Below are 21,984 nucleotides of genomic sequence, written 5' to 3'. Positions count from 1 at the left end.
CACTGAATCTCACCCACCCACTCCTGCAATAAACCTCTCACCTATGTCTGAGCTATTGAAGTCCTCAAATCATGGTTTAAAGACTTCAAACATCTTATATACTTTGCTCCCTTTAAAAAAAAAATTATTATAGGGTCCTTCAGTCATTGCAAAAACCATGAAAAATATTAGGGATGGAAAAATAGTACGAGAGGATTGTGGAATATCTTCATAAGAACTACCCCTGGTTTTGCACAGCTTTAACAATGAAGCAATAGCTCAGAGAATAGAAAGCCAACACTATATATGAATTATAGGCCATAAGCCAGAAAATACAGCAAGCAAACTGTGAAGGCTGACAATAGCAATGTGTCTGTCTTAATTGCATTAAGAATTATTTCCACAGATCACAACATGAAAGAATATTAAAGAGAACAAAAAGAGATATACACAAACACATACAGGAAGAATAGACGCAGTATTTATCATTGTTTTATGTGAAACTGTAAGCATCTAATTTAACTGCACCTTGTGTACAGTATGCACCAATGCAATGTATACTTAGCTAAAAACACTTAGCAATTTCCTTCAGCACTCACCTATAGGAAATCACAATAGATACACATATCCCTGTCCTTCCTACAACCTCAGCACTCTCTTATTTTGCTTGGGACAGTCCTGATTTTCAGACGCATTTCCCAGGTTTCCCCCCTCTTGATCTCAAACAAACCGTGACTAAAAAATGTTTGCCTGCAGGTTTCTACTGTGGCCACTTGAAAGCATTGATCCTGCTGCCTCCTCTCTTGTACTTCAACTGTTATGCAGGGAGAGCAGGCAATGTTATGTCAATATCATCCTTCCCCCAAAAGACATTAGAAGCATGAGAATGCATAATCCAGAAACACATTTTTCCTCATTTTATTTTAACCATCAAACTTTTTCTGACATTGAAAAAGTACAAGGTATTCAATTCAGGGAAAGTACTGTGTTGAGAACCAGTGTTGCAGATACCTAAGGTGATGTATGATGTGTGGTGCTGATCACCATATGGTGCCATACAATATAGTTAACATGGAGTTCACAAGCATCTTTGCAATTACATTAATACATTCAAACAGTACATGTGAACTCAAGTATTTCTAGCCATCATGTTTTTGGAACTTCCCTGAACACGGTATTTCTTGATTTGAGCTTATTTCCCAAGTCACTAAACTGCATTTCACAAAGCCTTAAAATCTTTAAGGGCCACATTTTTAAAAGACTTCTAAATTTGTGCACAACCATTTTTGCATGTCAAGAATATTTGATTTAATACCCCATTTGTGGGACAGTGTGTGCAATTCTGTTATTTGCAAACAAATTACTGTATTGTGCATGACAATGTAGAGCCTTGGTTGAAACACCTTTGGAAATCGTCTAATGATCTAATGGAGACTATCACTGATTATGTCCATGTCTACAAGATGCAGAAAAATTGAAATATTGAAACAAAGTCTTTGGTAAGCCTTCAGCCAAACAAGTCCAACGTTGTTTCAAGGTCATAAACTAGAGGGCAAAAAACTTTGGCATTACACTCTTGACTGATTGCCTGATTACCATTTGTGCTTCCCAATTCTTTGCCAACACTCTATGAAAGCCCTCATGGGAGACAGATCCATCTATGGGTTTTTTCCCCCCCAAAAGCAAATTAGACACTCTTCAGCAAGAACTTCTCTCCTCCCTTTTCCACTATAATGTCCAAATTCAATGTGTCTCTTCTATTATTTGCCTTTAAGTACTTTTTCCACAGAACCCATCCCCTTTTTCTTGTCCCTCAAAACCCCTCTCATTCCCCTCCCGTGCCATTTATCTTTATAATCTGCTCTGCACCTTCTTTTCCCTTTACTTACAAGCATGTATCTTGTATCTTTTGTATCTTTAATCCTGAAAAGAGCCTTCCATGTATTCTTCTTACCCTGCTGACCACTCTTTCAGTGTTTCTTTGGTAAATGCTCATCTTTTTCTCCTGTATGCTGGCATCCCTCAACACTTATTACAATCTTCCACTTCTCCCTCTAACTTCTCTCTTTAGGTCACTTAATTTGCTCTCACTTGTACAGCCCGTGACTCTCAACCCCACAACTCCATCTCCAATTGTGTCAGACATTTATTTCTCCTTGGATGTTTTGCTCCCAAACTCGTTGTCCAGAAGACAGACAGGAGTCAACAGATATGGCTTAATTATGCCACAACTTTATGCAGTTAAACTAACTTGGAGTACCCCTGGCAATATGTTTTACAGTGCAGGTCATCACTGCTTCCTTAATCATTTCTACATAATCCCTGACCTGGTCCCAGCCATCCCGTTCCTGGGATCCCATCGCCTTCCCCTTGAATTAGGTAAAAGGGCTATAAAAGGGGGGAGGGGGATTGGCTCCCTTGGGGGATGCTTTCCTTTCAAATCATTTTCCAATCCATTTTATCTGATAACCATATCCCTTCAGTAACAAGTACATGCATGGGACAACTGCCATGAGTTTTATGTATCAAGCTGCGACATTATAACCTGACCCCCCTTCCCCACCAACCAGGTCCCAAACCTGCTGTGTGACAGGTGAAAAAACCCCACCCCATCTCAATCAATTTGGCAGTCAGGGAAAAATTCCTTCCCAAGGAAAACAGGACAACTAGCATAATGCCCACAGTGGATCATAAGGAAACCTGGTCTTTGTGCAAACTTCATGGTGGGAGAGTAGGTGCTGCCAGCCCAATACAGGTACAAGAGAGCTTCTCTAGGACTGCACAGGGGTATAAATACCCCTCCACTCTTCAAGTCAGCAAGAAGGGTGTGCCCTTTCCCCTTGGTCCAGCTGTTTCCTGTTCTTCCCTGCTCCATCCCTCGAAACTTTCCACCTCTTCCCCTTCTACTACCTGATGAAAGGAGAGTCCTTAAGGGGCAAAAACCCCTTTTCTACTGGCCACCCAGACAAGGATCCATTTCACAGAGCTGTGATGAGAACAATCTTTCCAAAACTGAACTTATTTTCCTCTACTTCCTGTCCACCAATACCCTTTTGTTAGTCTTGACAAGGACAGTAACCTTCCTGTTGCCAAGATTTGCTATTTCAATCATGATTTGTATTGCAGTAGCATCTAGAGGCACCAGTCCCCAAGAGCTTACAACTGAAGTATAAAATAAGACACAACAGGTGACTATAACAGACGTGGGAAGCACCAGGTAACAGATAATTACAGTAAATCTAACATGCTGTGATCACTGCTTATCAACTGCTTAGCCACTGTCAAATGTTTTGCAGGTATCACAACAGAGGTGGGTTTTAAGGCGAGCTTTGAAGGAGAATATTTTTGTAGATTGTTATAAGAACTCCTTCTATGCTCAGGGGGAAACATGGAAGAGAACACAAACGTTGTTTGTGGAAAATTTGACTTCAATGTGTCTGACATTGACCCCTGTTCCCTCCCAACCATATTCATTTTTTTTTTGCTAATTCCTGTTAATTCTTCCTCTTTATTATCACCAAAATCCCCACTGCCTAATTTCTGAATCCTTTATGAGTCTTTCATATTAACTCTCTTCACCAATAATCTCTGTACACTGAGTGTAGTTTAGCTGAAATAAATTAGATTATTTGAGTTGTGTACCTACTTAAGTGTTTCCATCATTAGGGCCTTAACTTTCAATATTTTGTTTTTGACTACAGTGGTTTTGTAAAATGTAACATACCTTCTCTGTTGTAGCATTTAAAAACAGACATTTATCATTTAGTTCATTATACATTTTAATCTGAAATTGAAATAGTAGTTTTTCAAATTAGTTTTACAAAGTCTCGACCTGATTTAAATCAATTTAAAAAAAATCAAATGTTTTAACTCATTTAGGTTCCTCCACTCATCTGTACAGGCTCAATTCCCAGGATTACTGTTACTTGCCTTGACTCTGGTTAAGGAAGGGGATGAATTTGTATGTATCTATGTATTTAAAGCACTACCTAAATGTGCTACTTAAATGACTAATCAAACATTTAAAAGGTACATAGTATTTCCACATTCCCCAAAATACGATACCAGTTAAAAAAAATAAGTGAAAACAGTATCAGGAACTAACAGACATGAAAGCAGCATGCCACTAGAAGAACTCTCCCTTATAACTTTAATGATTATTTTGCAGATAATTCATCTGACTGGAGGAGTAACAAAAAGGATGGCATGCTCTGTACATAAACATTATTACTTAATATTTAAATCCAAGCAAGAATCAAACTAAACAGAGTACCTCTAAGTCTAGATGTACGTTATTTCTACACTCATTGTACTGTCTCACCTTTTCAGCTTACTTGTCTCCTTATGTTTGATTTTGTAAAATCCAATGTATGTTTTACATCAAACCAATAAAAATATTGGATGACATGTGTGGCTCAGTGGTTAAGGCAGGACTCTTGGATTATAGTTTTGGAACTGCAACTGATATGCAGTGTGACCTTGGCAAGTCATCTTGGGCAATCTCTTTGTTCTTCAATTTGCCCATCTGTAAAAAAGGGCATAATAATATAATGTATCTTCCTCACAGGAGTCTTGAGTCAGATTCCAGGTCTGTCACGATGTGTTATTCAGAAGCCTAGAATGTCTATTCACTCAGTGTGAATTGATGGAAACAGTTACATGGTTGAGAGACCTTTTTGCTTAGAATATCACCAGGGTCAATCATCACTGGGATTCGTGGTCTGTTACCATCCAATTTTTAAATTCTCAGACAGTTTGGCTTTTTTACGTATTACTGATGATACCCACACCATCACAGCATGGGCTTTCACATACTTAATGTCAATATAGCACTTTACACATACAAAAGATTTTTCCATCCGAGGTTCTGTAAGCATTAACACAGAAATAACGAAGTACAACATTTATTACAATGACTATTCTACAATCCTCTCTGGACGAGACACTGTTCAGGTATGTGCGTGGGATGACCCCTTAGTGAAATCACACCTTACAGCATAGTTTTAGGGTTTTGGTGAATTTGTACTTTTTCCTTTGTTTTCTGCAAAATGTACACTTTAATTAAAAACATTTTAGTTCTTATAGTTGCAAAGATAACCTTCCAAATATAAACCAATACAAGGCTGTCTTCTTGAGTTCGCAAGCAGAAACAGTAGTTGTAAGAAAGATATGAACTATATCAGTGGTTCTCATACTGTGGGTTGGGATGCCAAAGTGGGTTGTGACTCCATTTTAATAGGTCACCAGGGCTGGCGATAGACTTGCTGGGGCCTAGAGCCAAAGCCCGACCCCCACCGCCTGGGGCCGAAGCCTGAGGAATTCAGCCCAAGGTGGTGGGGGGCTCAGGCTTTGCCCCCCCCTCCTCCCCCCAACCGGGATCGTGTAGTAATTTTTGTTGTCAAAAGGGGGTCATAGTGCAATGAACTTTGAGAACCCCTGAACTACATTAATTCATTTTGATGGTTTGTAACTCAGAAATTTAGTGATAATTTAAATAGCAACGCTAAAGTACTTCAACTGTTTCTTATCTTTTATTGAAACACCAAGTTTTCTTTATCTTTTGGTCTAAAACATTTACAAATTCTTCTTCTTCGCTTTGCCTTCATCTTGTCCGGTTAGTTGGGGTCAGTGGCTCTTGGTCTTTGTCTCCAAGAATTCCTGTTGAATGAGTTTTCCAGGTAACACCAACCTTCTTCATGTTCTTCTGCAGCATCCTGGACAACCTTTTTCTGGGTCTTTCTTGTGGTTTAGTACTGTAACTACTAGATCTAGTGCCCTCTGACCACAATGCTCTGCATGTCATTGTCTCACATAACAAAACCATCTCAGTCAATACTCCCTCAGTGATGGGGTCCACCTGTATCATGGCTCGTACTGTTTCACTTCATAGCCAATTAGCTCTCGTCTTACCCAGCATCCACCTGAGCATCCTCATTTTGGCAATGTGAGGTAGTAGTTGTTTTCTCTTCCTCAACGGCCAGCATTCCTATCTATACATCATGGCTGGCCTAATCAAGGTCTTATACACTTTGCTATTTAGTTTACTTGACATAGTCTTATCGCAGAGAATACCTGTCAGCTCCCTCCATTTGTACCAACAACTCTTCATACAACTACCAATATCCACAGTCCCATCATAGCTCAACATTGAACACTGTTGCACACCAGATTCTCATTTTACTAGCCGCTCGTCCCTCTTAATGAAACATTGCCAGTATTCCCTCTGTTGTCAGCTGATTCATAAACCATTTTCCTTTAATGCAGCCCTCCATAATTCTAGATCCCTTATTTTAAAATAATATTGAAGGAAATAAGTGGCATTTTTTAAACATACACATAACTAAAGATTCTACCAACTCCTTGACTTTTTGGGCTCTCAATTGAGGATTCCAGGAGAAGAGGTGATCTAGGAACATCTGAGTGGAAAGGTCTGTTTTCCCCCCCGTCCTTTATTTGCTCAATCTTGCCATCTGTCCCTGGTCTTGGTCTAGTACTCCCCTGTAAAACAGAACCCACCTCCCTGCTCTCAGTACCCTTCCTTATAAGAACTTGAACAGGGTTTAAGAGATCACCAACACCTTAAACATGTTTCACTTAAAGCATGTGAGTAGTTCCATCTGAATTCAATGGAACTACTTAAGTGCTTAAAGTTAAGCATGCATTTAATCACTTTACTTGATTGGGGCTACAGTGTTCATCAGTTTGCAGGACTGAAATGACCACAAGGTTTTTATAATAGAGTTATATATGCCTATACAAGAATGATCCTATGAATCCTTTCATGTCAGTATCTTTATAGAAGTGTTACCTTTCTTGTGTAAGCTACCAGATGTTTAAAACTAACAAAAATAAACCAAACCATTGTTTTTTAACTGCTGACTACTTTTTTCTTCTCCTCATCCTTCTGGCAAACTGCTGCATCATTTCTAAAATTGTGACAAGCAAATGCACAAGCTGTCACATAGCTGTAAAAACAGATGCTTCAACCTATCACGGTCACAAATTCTGGCCAGGAGATTTAGTAGCATCACATTCTCTGGAAATGACTAATGGTCTCATGCTCTCAGTTTGTATATAGACATCTGCTCAAGCAAAGACCCATCAAGTTCTTCTCAGAAAGGTCAGTTGATATCATGTTACTGATTTAAAAATCTCTACGAGTTGTGCTGGAATGTTTTTAATCATGTGTACACATTATATATAATGTACTCATACACACCCTACTCAAAATTACAGCCATGACAAAGCAGAACATGATGTGGCAACTGGAGGTTTATAAACACATAAACAAAGAGTTAGTAATTACACAGCTTCAAGCCTGCCTAATTTTCCAACAACCATAATCACATCTACCTCGAGCCTCTGCAGGCTTTGTGGACTATAAGATGCCATTTAGGACCTATTACTCAAGTCAGCAGAGTTGAAAGTTACATTCCTACAGATAAATAAATCAAAACAACTAATATATCTATTATTGCAGTCTTTACAAAAAGTCAAAATCCAGAGCTCAACAGAGAAGTGACTTTCTAGTTGTTACTTAGAATTTATCAGTTAGGAACTTTACAGAGTTTGATAAATGTTACAACTAAACAACTTAGAGGCCTAAAAAGGTTTCTTTCTGGGCTATTAGCAATAGTTACAAAACTTGAACAAATGAAAACAAGTTTGTGAAGTTATATAAAAGTAGAAGAGATCCTAGAAAGCGCACTCCTTCAAAGCCCCTTTTGCATAAACAAAACTAGATATTTAAAATATTACATCTGCTATTTCTTAATGCCAAAAGCTTATGGATACAGACAAGTTTGACATCACATGAAAATCAGTTTTACATGTTATTCAGTTACAGATAACAAAAATTGCTTCCAGCCCCCCCCCGCAAGTTTAAATTTCAATATGTAAAATAAAAATAAAATAAATTACTTTGAAAAAGTACATTGATTTTAATGTGTATTTTTAGAATTAAGGGTTATAATTAATAGTTTTAATTATGTAATGTTAACATCTCTCACTGACAAAAATTTCTAAAACTTCTATCATAAGGTGGTGCAATAGGATTATGTTTACTGTAATAAAGTATTACAGATTTGTGAACAGCATGACATGTGGTATGTAGGAATCATTTAGTGCTAAGTGTTAAACACCACTTAACTCAGACTGCACATTCTTAGTGATGTATCTGTCCAGTTTAGAAGGCTGATGATGTAGTCTAAGTATTTTGTCCTATGCTACTTGGAGCTCCCAATGCAATAATTAGGTAGGTATATTAAGATATTGAGAATAATTTGTGTCAGCTGACTATGACAAAGCAAATGGCATAAATTTGGATTTGTTGCATAAATCAATCAGTGGGAGATGAGACAAACATCTATTTTCTTTGAACAGCTTCAGAGAATTGCTTAGTTAGCAAGGAACAAGGCATATAGTCACCACGTAGAAATATACTCTGCCCTCACCCACGTGAACGGTAAACATTCTTTGACCAAAACTCATGGTTATTAATTTATGCACTATAAACAGTAAGTTTTCTAAAGCAATCTTTATAGACTCTCTTCCTAATCAGTCCCATCATTGTGTATCCATGTAGGAGTTCTCCTTCACTGCACCGGTCAAAAGCAGTCCTGAGGAAAGTCCTCTAGATTTCACCAGCCCTTTACATTATGATCACTATATTATCCATATTTCTTTAACACTAATGCTCTGGCAGCACTTTTCCTCTGTCCCCCTCTAGGTGACAAGAATTTTCTTTTTACATTGAAGTTAATGAAACTTGCTCTTTTCTTCTAGTGGCCAGTAACATCACCAAATCCAAACTCCCTCTAATTAATTACACCTCTCCCCCGTCCAAGCATATCGCTACTGTCAAAGATGTAAAGGCTCCGAATGGATGAATTCTGTTAGAAAAGTTACAAAACACTGTACATTGTTAACAGTTTGGATCAACTTTTGTCCTTGGCTTGAAAAAGTTTTGGAAAAATGAAGGCAAAATTATTACCTACAATCAATGGTAATTTGTATTGAACGTATGCTCAGGTTAATTCCAAAAAAACCACTTTTATCTTAGCAGTAAAGGATCAGGCTCCTATCTCAGTCTCTTTTGGCAGATGTAGTTACACTCAGGAAACCAGTTTTAATGGTTAATAAAGATAATGAATGCATAAAACAAATGTACTCAGTAACAATTTTTCCTATTAAATTCAGGTCACAAGTAGGACACATTTTGATCAGCAGCGGTGCCAGTGATGTTCACTCCCCATAGGTAATTAGATATGTGGAACATTTGAGAACTGTGATCTGTAGAACTGAGTACTTTATTAAATGGTGCTATCTGAACATACTAATGCTTACAGCCATTAAAACTAGCCCACCCTAGGGGAAAAGAAAACAATATTTGAGGAATAGCATCTTTTTGTGTTGAAACCTCTCTGTTGTGGACCTGTGTTAATATTTTAAGCAAATTCTTACACATGCTTTCATCAAAGCAGCTTTTTTGGATGATAAAAGAGTTCTTTTGTGTTGGTAAGGAGCCACCATAGTACTTATGGATGTGCTGCCAGAAAGAAAGAAAGAAATTATAAGTAGGGCTGTCGATTAATCACAGTTAACTCATGTGATTAACTCAAAAAAATTAATCGTGATTAAAAAGTTAATTGCTATTAATCGCAGTTTTAATCACACTGTTAAACAATAGAATACCAATTGAAATTTATTAAATATTTTGGATGTTTTTCTACATTTTCAAATATATTGATTTAAATTACAACACAGAATACAAAGTGTACAGTACTTTATATTATTTTTATTTAAAATATTTACACTGAAAAAATGCTAAACAAAAGAAATAGTATTTTTCAGTTTACCTCATACAAATACCATAGTGCAATCTCTTTATCGTGAAAGTGCAATTTACAAATGTAGATTTTTTTGTTACATAACTGCACTCAAAAACAAAATGTCAAACTTTAGAGCCTACTAGTCCACTCAGGCCTACTTCTTGGTCAGCCAATCGCTAAGAGAAACAAGTTTGTTTACATTTATGGGAGATAATGCTGCCTGCTTCTTATTTACTATGTTACCTGAAAGTTAGAACAGACATTCACATGGCACTTTTGTAGCTGGCATTGCAAGGTATTTACATGCCAGATATGCTGAACATCTGTATGCCCTGCATGTTTGGCCACCATTCCAGAGGACATGCTTCCATGCTGATGATGCTCGTTAAAAAAATAATGCATTAATTAAATTTGTGACTGAACTCCTTGGGAGACAATTGTATGTCTCCTCCTCTGTGTTTTACCCGCATTCTGCCATATATTTCATGTTACAGCAGTCTCAGATGATGACCCAGAACGTTGTTTGTTTACAGAACACTTTCACTGAAGATTTTACAAAATGCAAAGAAGGTACCAATGTGAGATTACTAAAGATAGCTACAGCACTTGACCCAAGATTTAAGAATCTGAAGTGCTTTCCAAAATCTGATCAGGACGGGGTGTGGAGCATGCTTTCAGAAGTCTTAAAAGAGCAATACTCTGATGCGGAAACTACTGAACCCGAACCACCAAAAAAGAAAATCAACCTTCTGCTGGTGGCATCTGACTCAAATGATGACAATGAATATATATTGGTCTGCACTGCTTTGGATTGTTATCGAGCAGAACACATCATCAGCATGGACGCATGTCCTTTGGAATGGTGGTTGAAGCATAAAGGGACATATGAATCTTTAGCGCATCTGGCACGTAAATATCTTGCAACACCTGCTACAACAGTGCCACATGAACGCCTGTTCTCACTTTCAGGGGACATTTTTTTAATCACTTGACAGCCCTAATAATAAGTAAAATAAATAGCTCGGAACAGTTCTGATCTATAAGTCTTTTCCTTTCAATAGCCATGCTATTTAATTTAGACATTTCATAATTGGATATAGTACTGGTCATCAGTTCAATAAGTCTGTGTACTGCTGCTAAATTAAACTCTGTATGAACATCTTCATTAGGTGTAGATACCAAGCGAGTGTCTAATTATTTGGTATAAGAAATAATACAAATTTCCTTTCCTCCTTTACCTTGTGACTCTTTCCTGGAAATAAGGGCATCAGAGGATACGTATACCTTAGTTGGCCTAATCTGGGACATCATATTGGCAATAGCCAATTTTTTCTGGTAGCTGAAGATTCTGAGTCCTGTATTTTTGAGTATCCAAAGCTTCCAGTTATCCAGTGGAAGATTCTGAAGGTGGGTTCCACTTGCTGATGAACAATTTGTCAGCTTAAGCAATCCACACTCTCATTCAGACACTCCAGTGTCTCTATCACTTATGGACTGCACATCCATTTTTTACTGAAAACAACATGGCTTTTTTGGTTAGAGAAGTTTCTTTTGCTTTTCTTCATGGTTCTCAGGAGATGACTGTAGTGTTTTATTACATGATTAGCATTTGATGATCCTTGATGTGTTTTTCAGGGGACTGTACTGCAGATCTGATGGTATAGTACATATGACTCTGTACCTTCCCTGTTTCAACTAAACATATATTCATGTTTGATTCATGTACCAATATGCTCCCCGGCTTACTCATTAATGCTGGCATTTGTTGCGCTTATTTTCCTCTCTAAAGTTGTTAAGGGAATATCATGTCTCAGGAAAGCTCCTGAAAACTACTACTCCCGTAAAATGAAAAACTTGCCTGGCATTGCTAGTTGAGAGTCAAATCTTTCTAAAGCAGATGATCACACTGTTAATGTTATTCTTTCAAGTTGTTTTGAAATACTGGGGGAAACCTCATCTTTGCCTGTGGCTACTCCTAGAAGTCATAGTTCTCTGTCTGGAGCCTCTTCTGAAGAGAAGGTACTTACCTCCTCAATTCATGATTGTTGAGAGATATGACTTTCTACAATTCCATGACTTGATGTGGGGATATTTTGACTTTCCTCTGATGTCTCTCTCAAAACTGATCATTAAACTGTAATTTAAAATTTCTTGGAGAGAATCCTATCCCCTAGTTCCTCAACACATGTAGCTTGCTCTAATCTGTACTACATTTGTTGAGACTTACTGTTAGATGAGCTACATAAATTCCAGTTTAAATGTTTTGAGCATTTCAACTACCATCCCATCAGTCTGCAAACAGAGACCTACTTTTTGGAGCAAATTTGGATGGGCCAGTCCTTACATAAAAGGTTGCTTTAGAACACTGGTTCCAAATGCCTCCGGTATCTCTTATAGATATAGTCAATCCTCTCATCCAGGATTGCCAAGGAGGTGGATGATCAACAATACAAGGCTCCTAGTATTGAGATAATTTTAAAAATAATGTGTAAAATGACACTGTACCCAAATGTTATTCATTTGGGGTCCTGATTCTGCCAAATTACAACAAATATTTCCGTGTTAACATATAAACACCATTAGCAACTTGATTTTTATACATACACAATATTTGCTCTACTGTACTGTATTTTTGCCCTTTTGCCAAGCAGTAGCAGAATTTGTGGCCTAAAAGGTGAATTTCCCATTTGGAGCAGAAATTTGTGACACAGGCTTTTTTTAGTATGTGTTTGTTTGCAAAATGTATAGAAGTTTGCAAAATGTATAGAAGTTGTGCTTCCTTGAACAAGAGTGGTAACAAACAGCAACACAGACAACTCCCTTCTTGCAGAACTCTAATATCAGATACCTCTAACTCATCCCCAGAAGCAGCTCTCTCCCTCCTCCCCCAGGCCTCCCTAATGTTTCACTGGTTCACAAACTCTATGCGAGTTTTCCACACTTTTGACCTGGGAGACCCCTAGTCGAAGGCTGCTCACCAAGCTCAAATGATTCTGAAAGGTGAGTGGGGCACCTATCTTCCTTTTGTGAAGCTGCTCCTCAGAGAGCACTCAGATCTTCAACTGTCAGACAAAGAAGAGTGCTTTAACTCCCAAAATACCCTTAATAACTCTGAGTTTAGTTATTGTATGGCTTTTTCAGCTCTTTGTATGGGGAATTTTATACATCAATGCCCCTTAACGTGCGAGCCATTAGCAACTTTTGCCATAACAATATTAACATCATCATATGTTACAGCCTAATCAAACCAGTCATTCTGCCTTGTAAACATTTAGTGATATGGTCAAGTGACCATGCACTTGGACATGTCATCAAATGAATAAGACTTCCAAGCATTTGGTGAAATAACTGAAAATGAGCAACCACTTATTAAAATATCTAAATCTGTGCATTGAATTAAATCTCCAAAAGAATAAAACACATTACACTTTATTACTTACTATCAAACACAGGGGAACATCTATTATTCTATTAATGCAAAATGCCATGTTTTGAGTAATTATTTATAGTACATAACACTTAGAGGTCTCAACTGAGATTGGAATCCTGTTGTTCTATGTATTGAGCAAACACATAGTAAGAGACAGTCCATGCCCTAAAAAGCTTAGAGTCTGAATAAACAAGACAGATAGTGAGGGAGAGGGGAAACCAAGTCAGAGAGATCCAGTAATTTGCCCATGTCACACAAAAATTCAGTGGCAGAGCCAGAAATGTAATCCATGTCTCCTGACTCACAACCTAGTGCCCTATCCACTGGACTATTTTACCTCTCAATAATAAACATATCCCTATTTTTGGTATAATTGAAGCTTTCAGTGGTATGGGCAGTTATATTTCAAATACTTTTTGAAGCACTCACAGCTGTGTTTACACTTCTTGAGCAGTGAGCAATTATAATATATTTCATAAAATCATAAAAATGTAGGGCTGGAAGGGACCTTGAGAAGTCATCTAGTCTAGCTGCCTGAAAATCACATTTTTTCCCAAAACAGCAAAGGAAATTCTAAACTAACTATATTTAACACTCAAAAACACTGAGAGATACATACTGTAGGAAAACTAAACTATTATAACCATGTAATAGAACTAAAATATGTGTTTTCCCCTGTACATGCTCAGTAGTTATTTTCAAATGTTGATCTAAAATTTATTCAAGTCAGCCTAAATGCCCAGAAAAATCCACTGGTAAAAATGATCCCCTTTTTGCCAAGAAAAAAAGGCAAATGAAATCAGAAAAACTCCTTTTTATCCTCTTCCTCCCCCCAACTTCTATAAACACCTGAGTCTTTTTTAAAATATAAAAACAGTTACCAATCTGAGAATTTATAAAGCAGAAAACAACTGGGAAATTCACATTACTGAGTCCAGTTCAAGGGAAAGAAAAGGGAAAATAAATATTGCACTTCAGCATGAGGGATATGTTAGAGGTATAGATGGTGGCTGCAAGTGGGAGTTGGCACAGAGCTGCAATTCCCAGTTTGCTGATCACACTGGATTTCCAACCGTTTTGTTCCACTCGAGAGGCACAAAGGGTGGGGACCAGGATTTGGGCCAACGAATTCAAGGGATGTTCCAGGAATTCATTATGGAAGGAGTGGGCCCTATTAATATTAATATGTTTTGTTTCAAGTTCTCTCTTCTGAAATGTTTGCTAACTAAAGCATCAGCTTACAAAACTAACAGGTTAAACATTAATTTTTACAGCGTTATTTCATATCTAATAGCCAAGGCTTCCTTACAACAAATTCTGAACTCCATATGCTGTCCATATCCTTCTAGTTTCCTTTGTATATTTGTAAACATCAGATTAATCAAAAAGTTTCAGAGTAACTAGTTAAATCAATTATTTTTCACTGGCGTTAAGATAAATAGAGATGGAAAATAATCTCTGATCAAATTGTTCCATTCCCCTGCAAGTGCAGGATACAGTCCCTTCATAAGACTGACGTGATATAATGAAAAAAAAAAATCACACTTTTGTTTAAACCCCTCCCCTTCCCTGAGTTTTCTTGTGTCACTCATATTATTCCTTCCTTGTATTGTAAATATAACCAGATTTTAATAAAAGTACCAGCTAAAGTGTTTTTAATAAAAAGCAACTAAATCAATATTTTAAAATAAAGACTATCAATAGCCAATTACGACTTCACTTTAAAAATAAATCATATTACACTGAGTTACAATACTTTTACATCAGATATTTGCTGAAAGCCCAGATCCTGCAACAGGATGTGTGTGGGTGAACCGATGTGTTCGCACAGAGGCCCAGTCATGTCACCAGTGATCCACATGGGGACAGGAGTTTGCCACATCCAGTTGTAGAATCAGGTATGAAGATATTGTCCTGGACTGGACAAGTAGAAATCGCTATTTTAATACTAGAGATATTTTTCCATAAATCTTGGAAAAAATAACTACTGTGTTTGTATCCAGATTCATCAGTTGGAATGATAAATTCAAGCCCTATGTGAATCTAGATGTCTGGTTCTTACAATTCCTTAAAATGTGCCTTGGCTGCACAAAATTGTTTTTGAAAAGCTGGAAGTCTTCAAGCAAATTTCTGCCCTCTTCATGTGGTTTTAAAACTTTTGATTGATATAGGGCATTGTATAATTTGTGGAGTCTCAAACTGTTCCTTTGGTCATACTTTGGAGTCAATATTTTTCACTAATATCATGATACTTAAAATAATCTCAAAGTGGAGAGACTGTTTGGCTTTCAAAAAACAACACTTCCTTTCCCCTCCCCAGGGAGCAGAAACTTTGCTGCAGCCTGATTTACACACAAAAGTAAAATACAAGTTTATTGTCTCTGAAGGAGAAAAAAGCATTTCCCTACAGACAGCCAAGATGTTACTTCCTAAAGGGTTACTGGTTTCAACATGTTTTGGCAGACCACACAATGTTAAATCCAATGCCATTTATTTATTCATATTTTCCTATTTCCTTTAAGGAATCCAACTCACTTATTTCTGGGATACACTGAAGATTTGTTAACTTCATACTTCACTTTAAACACATTTTAATTGGAATATTAATATCATCTGCATTTAACATATATTTGTAGCTAAATTTAAGTAATTACATTTATTTCCACTGGAACATGATGGATTACATTGATGAAAATTTAACAAATTAGTTGCTTCTAAAACTAAATTTTAGATCAGCACTTATTTCTCAGTCCCTCTCCTATGATTTTACAATCTAATTTAAACAGAGCAGATCATAGAAAGAAAGTATTCCACGGGCATGTCTCACAGGAACACAGTGCCCTATCTAGCAGTATTAATTATGGATCTGTCAAACAGGTTTCACAAAAGTTATTTGTGTGTCTGACATTTTGAGGCTTATGCTGTTGTCAGGATTATGGCTGAGAGGAGTGATTTATTAGAAATCTTAAATTATTTTGTGTTATTCACTTTTTTCCCCCTTAAAAAATACACTAGCGCTTATATAGCATTCTACAACACAAAATCTCTCTAAAAACATTAACTAATTCCCAACACTGCTGTGAGCTAAGTATCCTTAGGTCCATTTCAAAGATGGGAAACTGAGACAGATGACGTGACTTGCTATAATTGCAGAGCAGGTTTGAGTTAGAGTTGGGATCAGAATTCAGGACTTCCAGGCTCTTATTCTTATGCTACTTCAAAATATAATTCTATATGAAAAAGCTATAAAAGTAAATTACAGTACCTTTTACCTTGTCCAAAGTCCTCACCTTCCGACATTTCAGACTTACAACAAAAAATCTACACCAAACTAGTAAATCCAGACAAAGATTTTCAATTCTTCGTATTTTAAAAGAAAAACAGCCCAAGACTCTGCTTTGTGTGCTTCTGAGTAAAGTGCTGCTTCTTTCAGAGAGTACGTGTTTACACACATCCTAAGCAACTGCTTGTCTTGAATGAAGTTCAGAGTGTTCTATTTTGACTGGCTAATTCTATAAATAAATAGGTTACATCTTACTACAAGTACCGTGACAGGCTGTTAGGTTTCAAGCACAGCCCAAAAGCCAAATATTTTTTTATGGTCATGTGAGAAGGAATCACCAGCCAGTAATTAACCTTTATTTGCCTGACTCCACTGAAGCTCCTCTGTTTCCTCTGCTTTTCTTGGCTGTAACTAAGCACAAACCAAAATGATAGAAAGCTACAGTACATTGAGTTTACCAGGAACGTCACAGCAATCTAAAAAATTATATAGAAAATACTGTGTAGTTGGTTAGAAAAAAGGTATATTCTCACTGTGATAACATCTAAAAACTTTGTTTACTGGCTGTCTCTGCCACACAGTTGGCAGACAACATATTGTTATTTTCCTCTCCTGCATCTAGAAATGTCATGAGACACTAGCAGTTCGTTAGGGAAAATGAACGGGAAGATCTATATTTCCAGTTAGGATTCATTTCCTTCTTGCGTTATGAGCACGAGTTCCTTGCTTGTGTGTGTATTTGTGAGAGTCTGTCAAGTCAGTAAAAAGGAGTACTTGTGGCACCTTAGAGGCTAACAAATTTATTAGAGCATAGTCTCTAAGGTGCCACATGTACTCCTTTTCTTTTTGCGGATACAGACTAACACGGCTGCTACTCTGAAACCTGTCAAGTCAGTGAAATTGCTTCCTCACAGGTTGCTTCTTTCCATAAGACAACAGCTTGACATAGGCATATTGTAGTAGGAAAATCCTATTTTAATAAATGTTTTGATTTAGAATGTAGTATTTATTGATGTATTTTATAAGTATGATTTAATATGCCCTGCCAGCCACCCTTTTTGATTTCAAGGCAGGAATAGACCAGAACAGTCCTTTTGGCTGATTATGGTCACCTTTTGTTTTAGGATAAGTTTTCATTATAGTATTTGCTATAAGGTCTTGCTTCTTGTATGCATTGCAAACTAAGTTGTATAAGGTTCTTTTGTAATCCCTTTAGTAACCTTATAATCCTTTCCAAAATGTTATCCTGTCTGAAAGTCTCTGTAAAATTGTTTGCTGTAAGTGAGGAATATGTGCATAGTTAAAAATAAGTGAAAAGCCCATCACAAATGTCCAGATGGTCAGGAAAAAGTGAGAGACTTGGAAACACCAGGAGACAATCAGAAAACATCCATTGTATCCGATGCTAAACATGTTAGCAGCATTGACGACCTCAGAGGTGAGGCAGGCACCCCTGAAGGTGAGACAACAAATAGGAGATAACGATGCCAAGACAACAACAACTATCAAATGATAACAGCAGAAAACCCCACGATTAACACCACTTAAGGACTAATGATTATAGGATGACAGTACAAAATGCATGGACTCAAATGGGAATTTACAACTATGAAGATGGAGTGTTTTGCCATGAAACTCTGGGTTCAGTCCTGCAAAGCCTCGGAGCATTGGATTGCAACCGACAGAACCCAGCTTCTCACTCGTGCCCAATCTAACTGGCCATTAGATTGACTCGAGCTATGACAGATTGGTAACTATTAAGACCATCTGCAGGACGTGTGTGTGTGTGTGTGTGGGTGTGTGGGTGTGAGATTGAATGCAAATGCTGTTATGTTTTCAATAAACGCAGCGTATTGCCTTTTCCCCTGAAAAGATCCCATGTGCTTTTTACAAGCATAACAATGTGATTTTTATAGTATCCGTATGGACCAATCACTACTTATGGATATCATTACACCAAAAGCTGTTTTCTAGAAGGGGAAGCAACAAGTTTAGATATTCCACCTGAAAGAAATTGTGCAAATGTTTCTGGGAATAATAAGTCTTAACAAAAACCTATTGTTTTAAGTATCTGATTGAAGTAGGGATAATGAGTAAGGCAAAAATCAGGCTCTATGTTCTATTTATTAAGACTTCTGACATTTACAATGTGTGTATTATAAGTAGTACAATATTGACTAGAAAACTGCTTCTTAATTCAAAAAACCTAAGGAAAAAGGTTCAAAATAAAGGGATTCTAAATAAATAGTGGGATCTCTCTTGTACCAAGAATGGTCTAAATTCATAAAAAACCCTAAATAGCTCTCACAGGTCATTCCATCAAAAGATTGGCTACTTCTAGTCACAAAAGCTAAGCAGGCTGGATAAATATTTGAATGAGAGACCATGTACAATTCTCAGAAAATGGATGAACATCAGAGAATGTGCATGTTGGAGGTCTGTGGGAAAGGGAAGTTTTTTACTCTTCTCCCTGTCCCCAACTTTTCAGCCAGTTTCCACTTCCTTTCCCCTTCCAAGTCTTCCACACTGTTCCTCTCCTCAGTCCTCAGCTAGCCAACTCTTCCTTCCAATCCGTACTCCTTCCTTCCTCCCTTTGTTACAGATGTTGAGGGTCCAGCAGGCATGGGTGGTTACTGCACCCCAACAACCCAATTTAATCGTAAACACATGCTAGTAAAAGTGATGCCGCCTTACACAACAGGTCTGTTCCCTATGAATATTCAATCATACCTGCTTCCTTCAGTGACCAAAGTGTATTGCTTTTGGCTCCTGTTAGCCTAAGACAGAGGGAGCTGGATTCCATTCCGGCTTGCAACTTTTCAACAAAATTGTTAACTATGTTCTAGAATCTGCATTAATTAATGATGATATGCAATACAGAAAATAACCCAGTTTGACTTTGAGATCCCAGACTGAGTTTGCAGGCTTATCAGTTATCAAAAACGTGTTTTTCTTATATAGAACATGTGTGTACACACCTACCTGCCCATCCACCCCATTAAATTAACATTAAAGACTGTGAAGTCAAGCACTCCAAAATTAGGAAGTGCCAGAATCAAGGTTGCTGCACATCTTTAATTCCTCCCTTGTGCACATGCATTATGATACAATCTTTAATTACATGATCACATACTATTTTTTCCACGTGACCCCTGCCTGAGTCAGTGCACAGGATGGACGGTGCTCACTTAATGAGCAGCTATTCAATATTTTGTTTTATCTTCATTGTTTAATATGTGGCCTTAGGCCTTATTTACTACACACTATTCAAACCCTGCTCTGAATACAATTATTAATTTCCTCGTGGGCTTTTCTTTGGTGATCATCACTATATTATCTCAAAAAGAAGAGTAGTACTTGTGGCACCTTAAAGTGCATCCAATGTAGTGAGCTGTAGCTCACGAAAGCTTGTGCTCAAATAAATTTGCTAGTCTCTAAGGTGCCACAAGTACTGCTTTTCTTTTTGCGGATGCAAACTAACACGGCTGCTACTCTGAAACCTATATTATCTCAGGTTTCAGAGTAGCAGCCGTGTTAGTCTGTATCCGCAAAAAGAAAAGGAGGACTTGTGGCACCTTAGAGACTAACAAATTTGAGCATAAACTTTCATGAGCTACAGCTCACTTCATCGGATGCATGGTGCTTCACAAATAATTTATCTTTCCAACACCCTTGTCAGAGTTACTATCCCCATTTTACAGCTGTGGAGCTGAGCCACTGAGAGATTATGGTCAAAAGCGTACACTAATTTTGAATGCCCAATTTGAGATGCCTTGGACCTGATTTGTCAGGGTACTTAGCATTAGATAGCACTTCATATGTTCAAAGCACAGCTCCCCCTGACTTCAGTTGCAACTGAGAGTACTCAGCATTTCTGCAAATCAGATCTAAGGTATCAAATCAAGCATCCAGGAATATTATCCTTTGGTGACCACACTCTGAAAAGTTTGGTTTAAAAGTGACTTGCTTAGTATCATATTGGAACTTTGTGGCAGAGGTAGGGATAGAATCCAGTTCTCCAAGGCAGCATTCAATTGCTTTAACCATAAAACCATCCTCTCTCTCCCTGATTCATTCACTACACACCTTCCTAACTTCTGTAACAAATGAGGCTAGGGTCCTACAAACAACAGTCTCCTTTATACCCATTCATCCCCAAAGCAGTTTTTAAAATAAATTTAACAGATAGTGTTTATTTTTAAGCATTTTCCCATTTTTATTTATTTAAATTTTCATACTTTGGGAAATTATGAGAGGGGCTCAGACAATAATCATTTGACATTGAGTTTTAAAAAATAAAGCTTTTGTAACAATTAAAAAACAAATTGTCAACATCATGACAAAATATACAAAGTAAATATCCTTAAATCAAACTCTAATACGTTCTCAAGCAGCATTTGTAATAGTAAACAGAAAAATAAAAAATTCCATCATCATGTGGCATAATATTGATACCACATGGCTCATCAACTGGGGTGGACCCTTTAGATCCACTACACAATTCACAACCTACCTCGCCAATCTCGGATTCCAGTTTCTTTCTGTATTATAGCAGAAGTGAGTTTTGAAGAGGGACTTAAGAAAAGTTAAAGAGTTGGCTTTATGGACTTTGACTAGGAGCTCTTTCCGCTCAAGTAATATGGAAGGAACCATGAAAGTGCTTGTTTGAGAAGCAGGCAATCAACGCTGGCATCATAGGTAGGCACTTACCTGACATAAAGGTAACAAGTTGGATAGGTAGGGTGGAACAAAATTGTGATGAGCTTTGAAACCAAGGATAAGAAATTTTTGTTTCAGATGGAAGAGTGGGAGCCAAGGGAAGGACTTAAAGGGTGTGTGTGAGGTAGTCAGGGCAACAAGCCAAATTGTGCAAGATGATCAAAACTTGGACAAGAACTAAAATACTAAATCAACAAGTAAATTTCCCAAGCCTTTATTAGCATGATTGTCAAGTAATTTCATACCAATTTCACTAATTTTAATAATTTTATTTTTATATCACAATGCCTTTCCAGCAAGACCAGGCCAATGCTATAAAGCTCTGGGTGGCAGCACAAAGCGTGTACTACTATGGTCAAGGATTCATTATGTGACGGGGAAAAGCAACATTTCATCCTAAAAAGTTACTGGTTTGGCACCAGTGACATCTTGGGCTATTGGAGAGCCAGATAAAGACAAATATAGCAAAAATGTGTGTGTGTGTGAGTGAGAGAGAGAGAGAGAGTGTACACACACACTCACGTGTGGGACAGCTGTTGAATAACTGCCTTTTACATAGACCCAGATAGTATCTGTGACATACAAGTTTGAATGCATGTTATTAAAATAAATTTTGTTTCCATTTCACACAAGAGATGAGTCACATTAGGGTTGCTGTTCCTCTCTCCAGAGCGTGAAGGTGACAGGCGGTAGGGTTGGATCACGTGGGCCGTATGCATTCCCAGTTTCAGAGGATGAGCAGC

General features: G+C 37.5%; 1 protein-coding gene across 2 annotated transcripts in view; it reads right to left on the bottom strand.

Annotated features, from left to right (window-relative positions):
* The window catches only part of RETREG1 (reticulophagy regulator 1), a 128,163-nt gene that overhangs the window by 39,689 nt on the left and 66,490 nt on the right, over positions 1–21,984 (bottom strand). The window contains exon 1 of one of the 2 annotated variants that reach the window (XM_074945011.1): positions 16,505–16,731. The exons of the other annotated variant lie outside the window; for it this stretch is intronic. Coding sequence (XP_074801112.1) covers positions 16,505–16,539 — 35 coding nt within the window. The 5' untranslated portion in view covers positions 16,540–16,731. Of the gene's footprint in view, positions 1–16,504; positions 16,732–21,984 lie in introns of those variants that run through there. 2 annotated transcript variants of the gene reach the window in all.

The sequence above is a fragment of the Natator depressus genome, chromosome 2 (assembly GCF_965152275.1).
Source record: "Natator depressus isolate rNatDep1 chromosome 2, rNatDep2.hap1, whole genome shotgun sequence".
In the NCBI taxonomy this organism is placed as follows: Eukaryota; Metazoa; Chordata; order Testudines; family Cheloniidae; genus Natator; species Natator depressus.
This window is presented reverse-complemented; position numbering and strand designations above follow the sequence as displayed.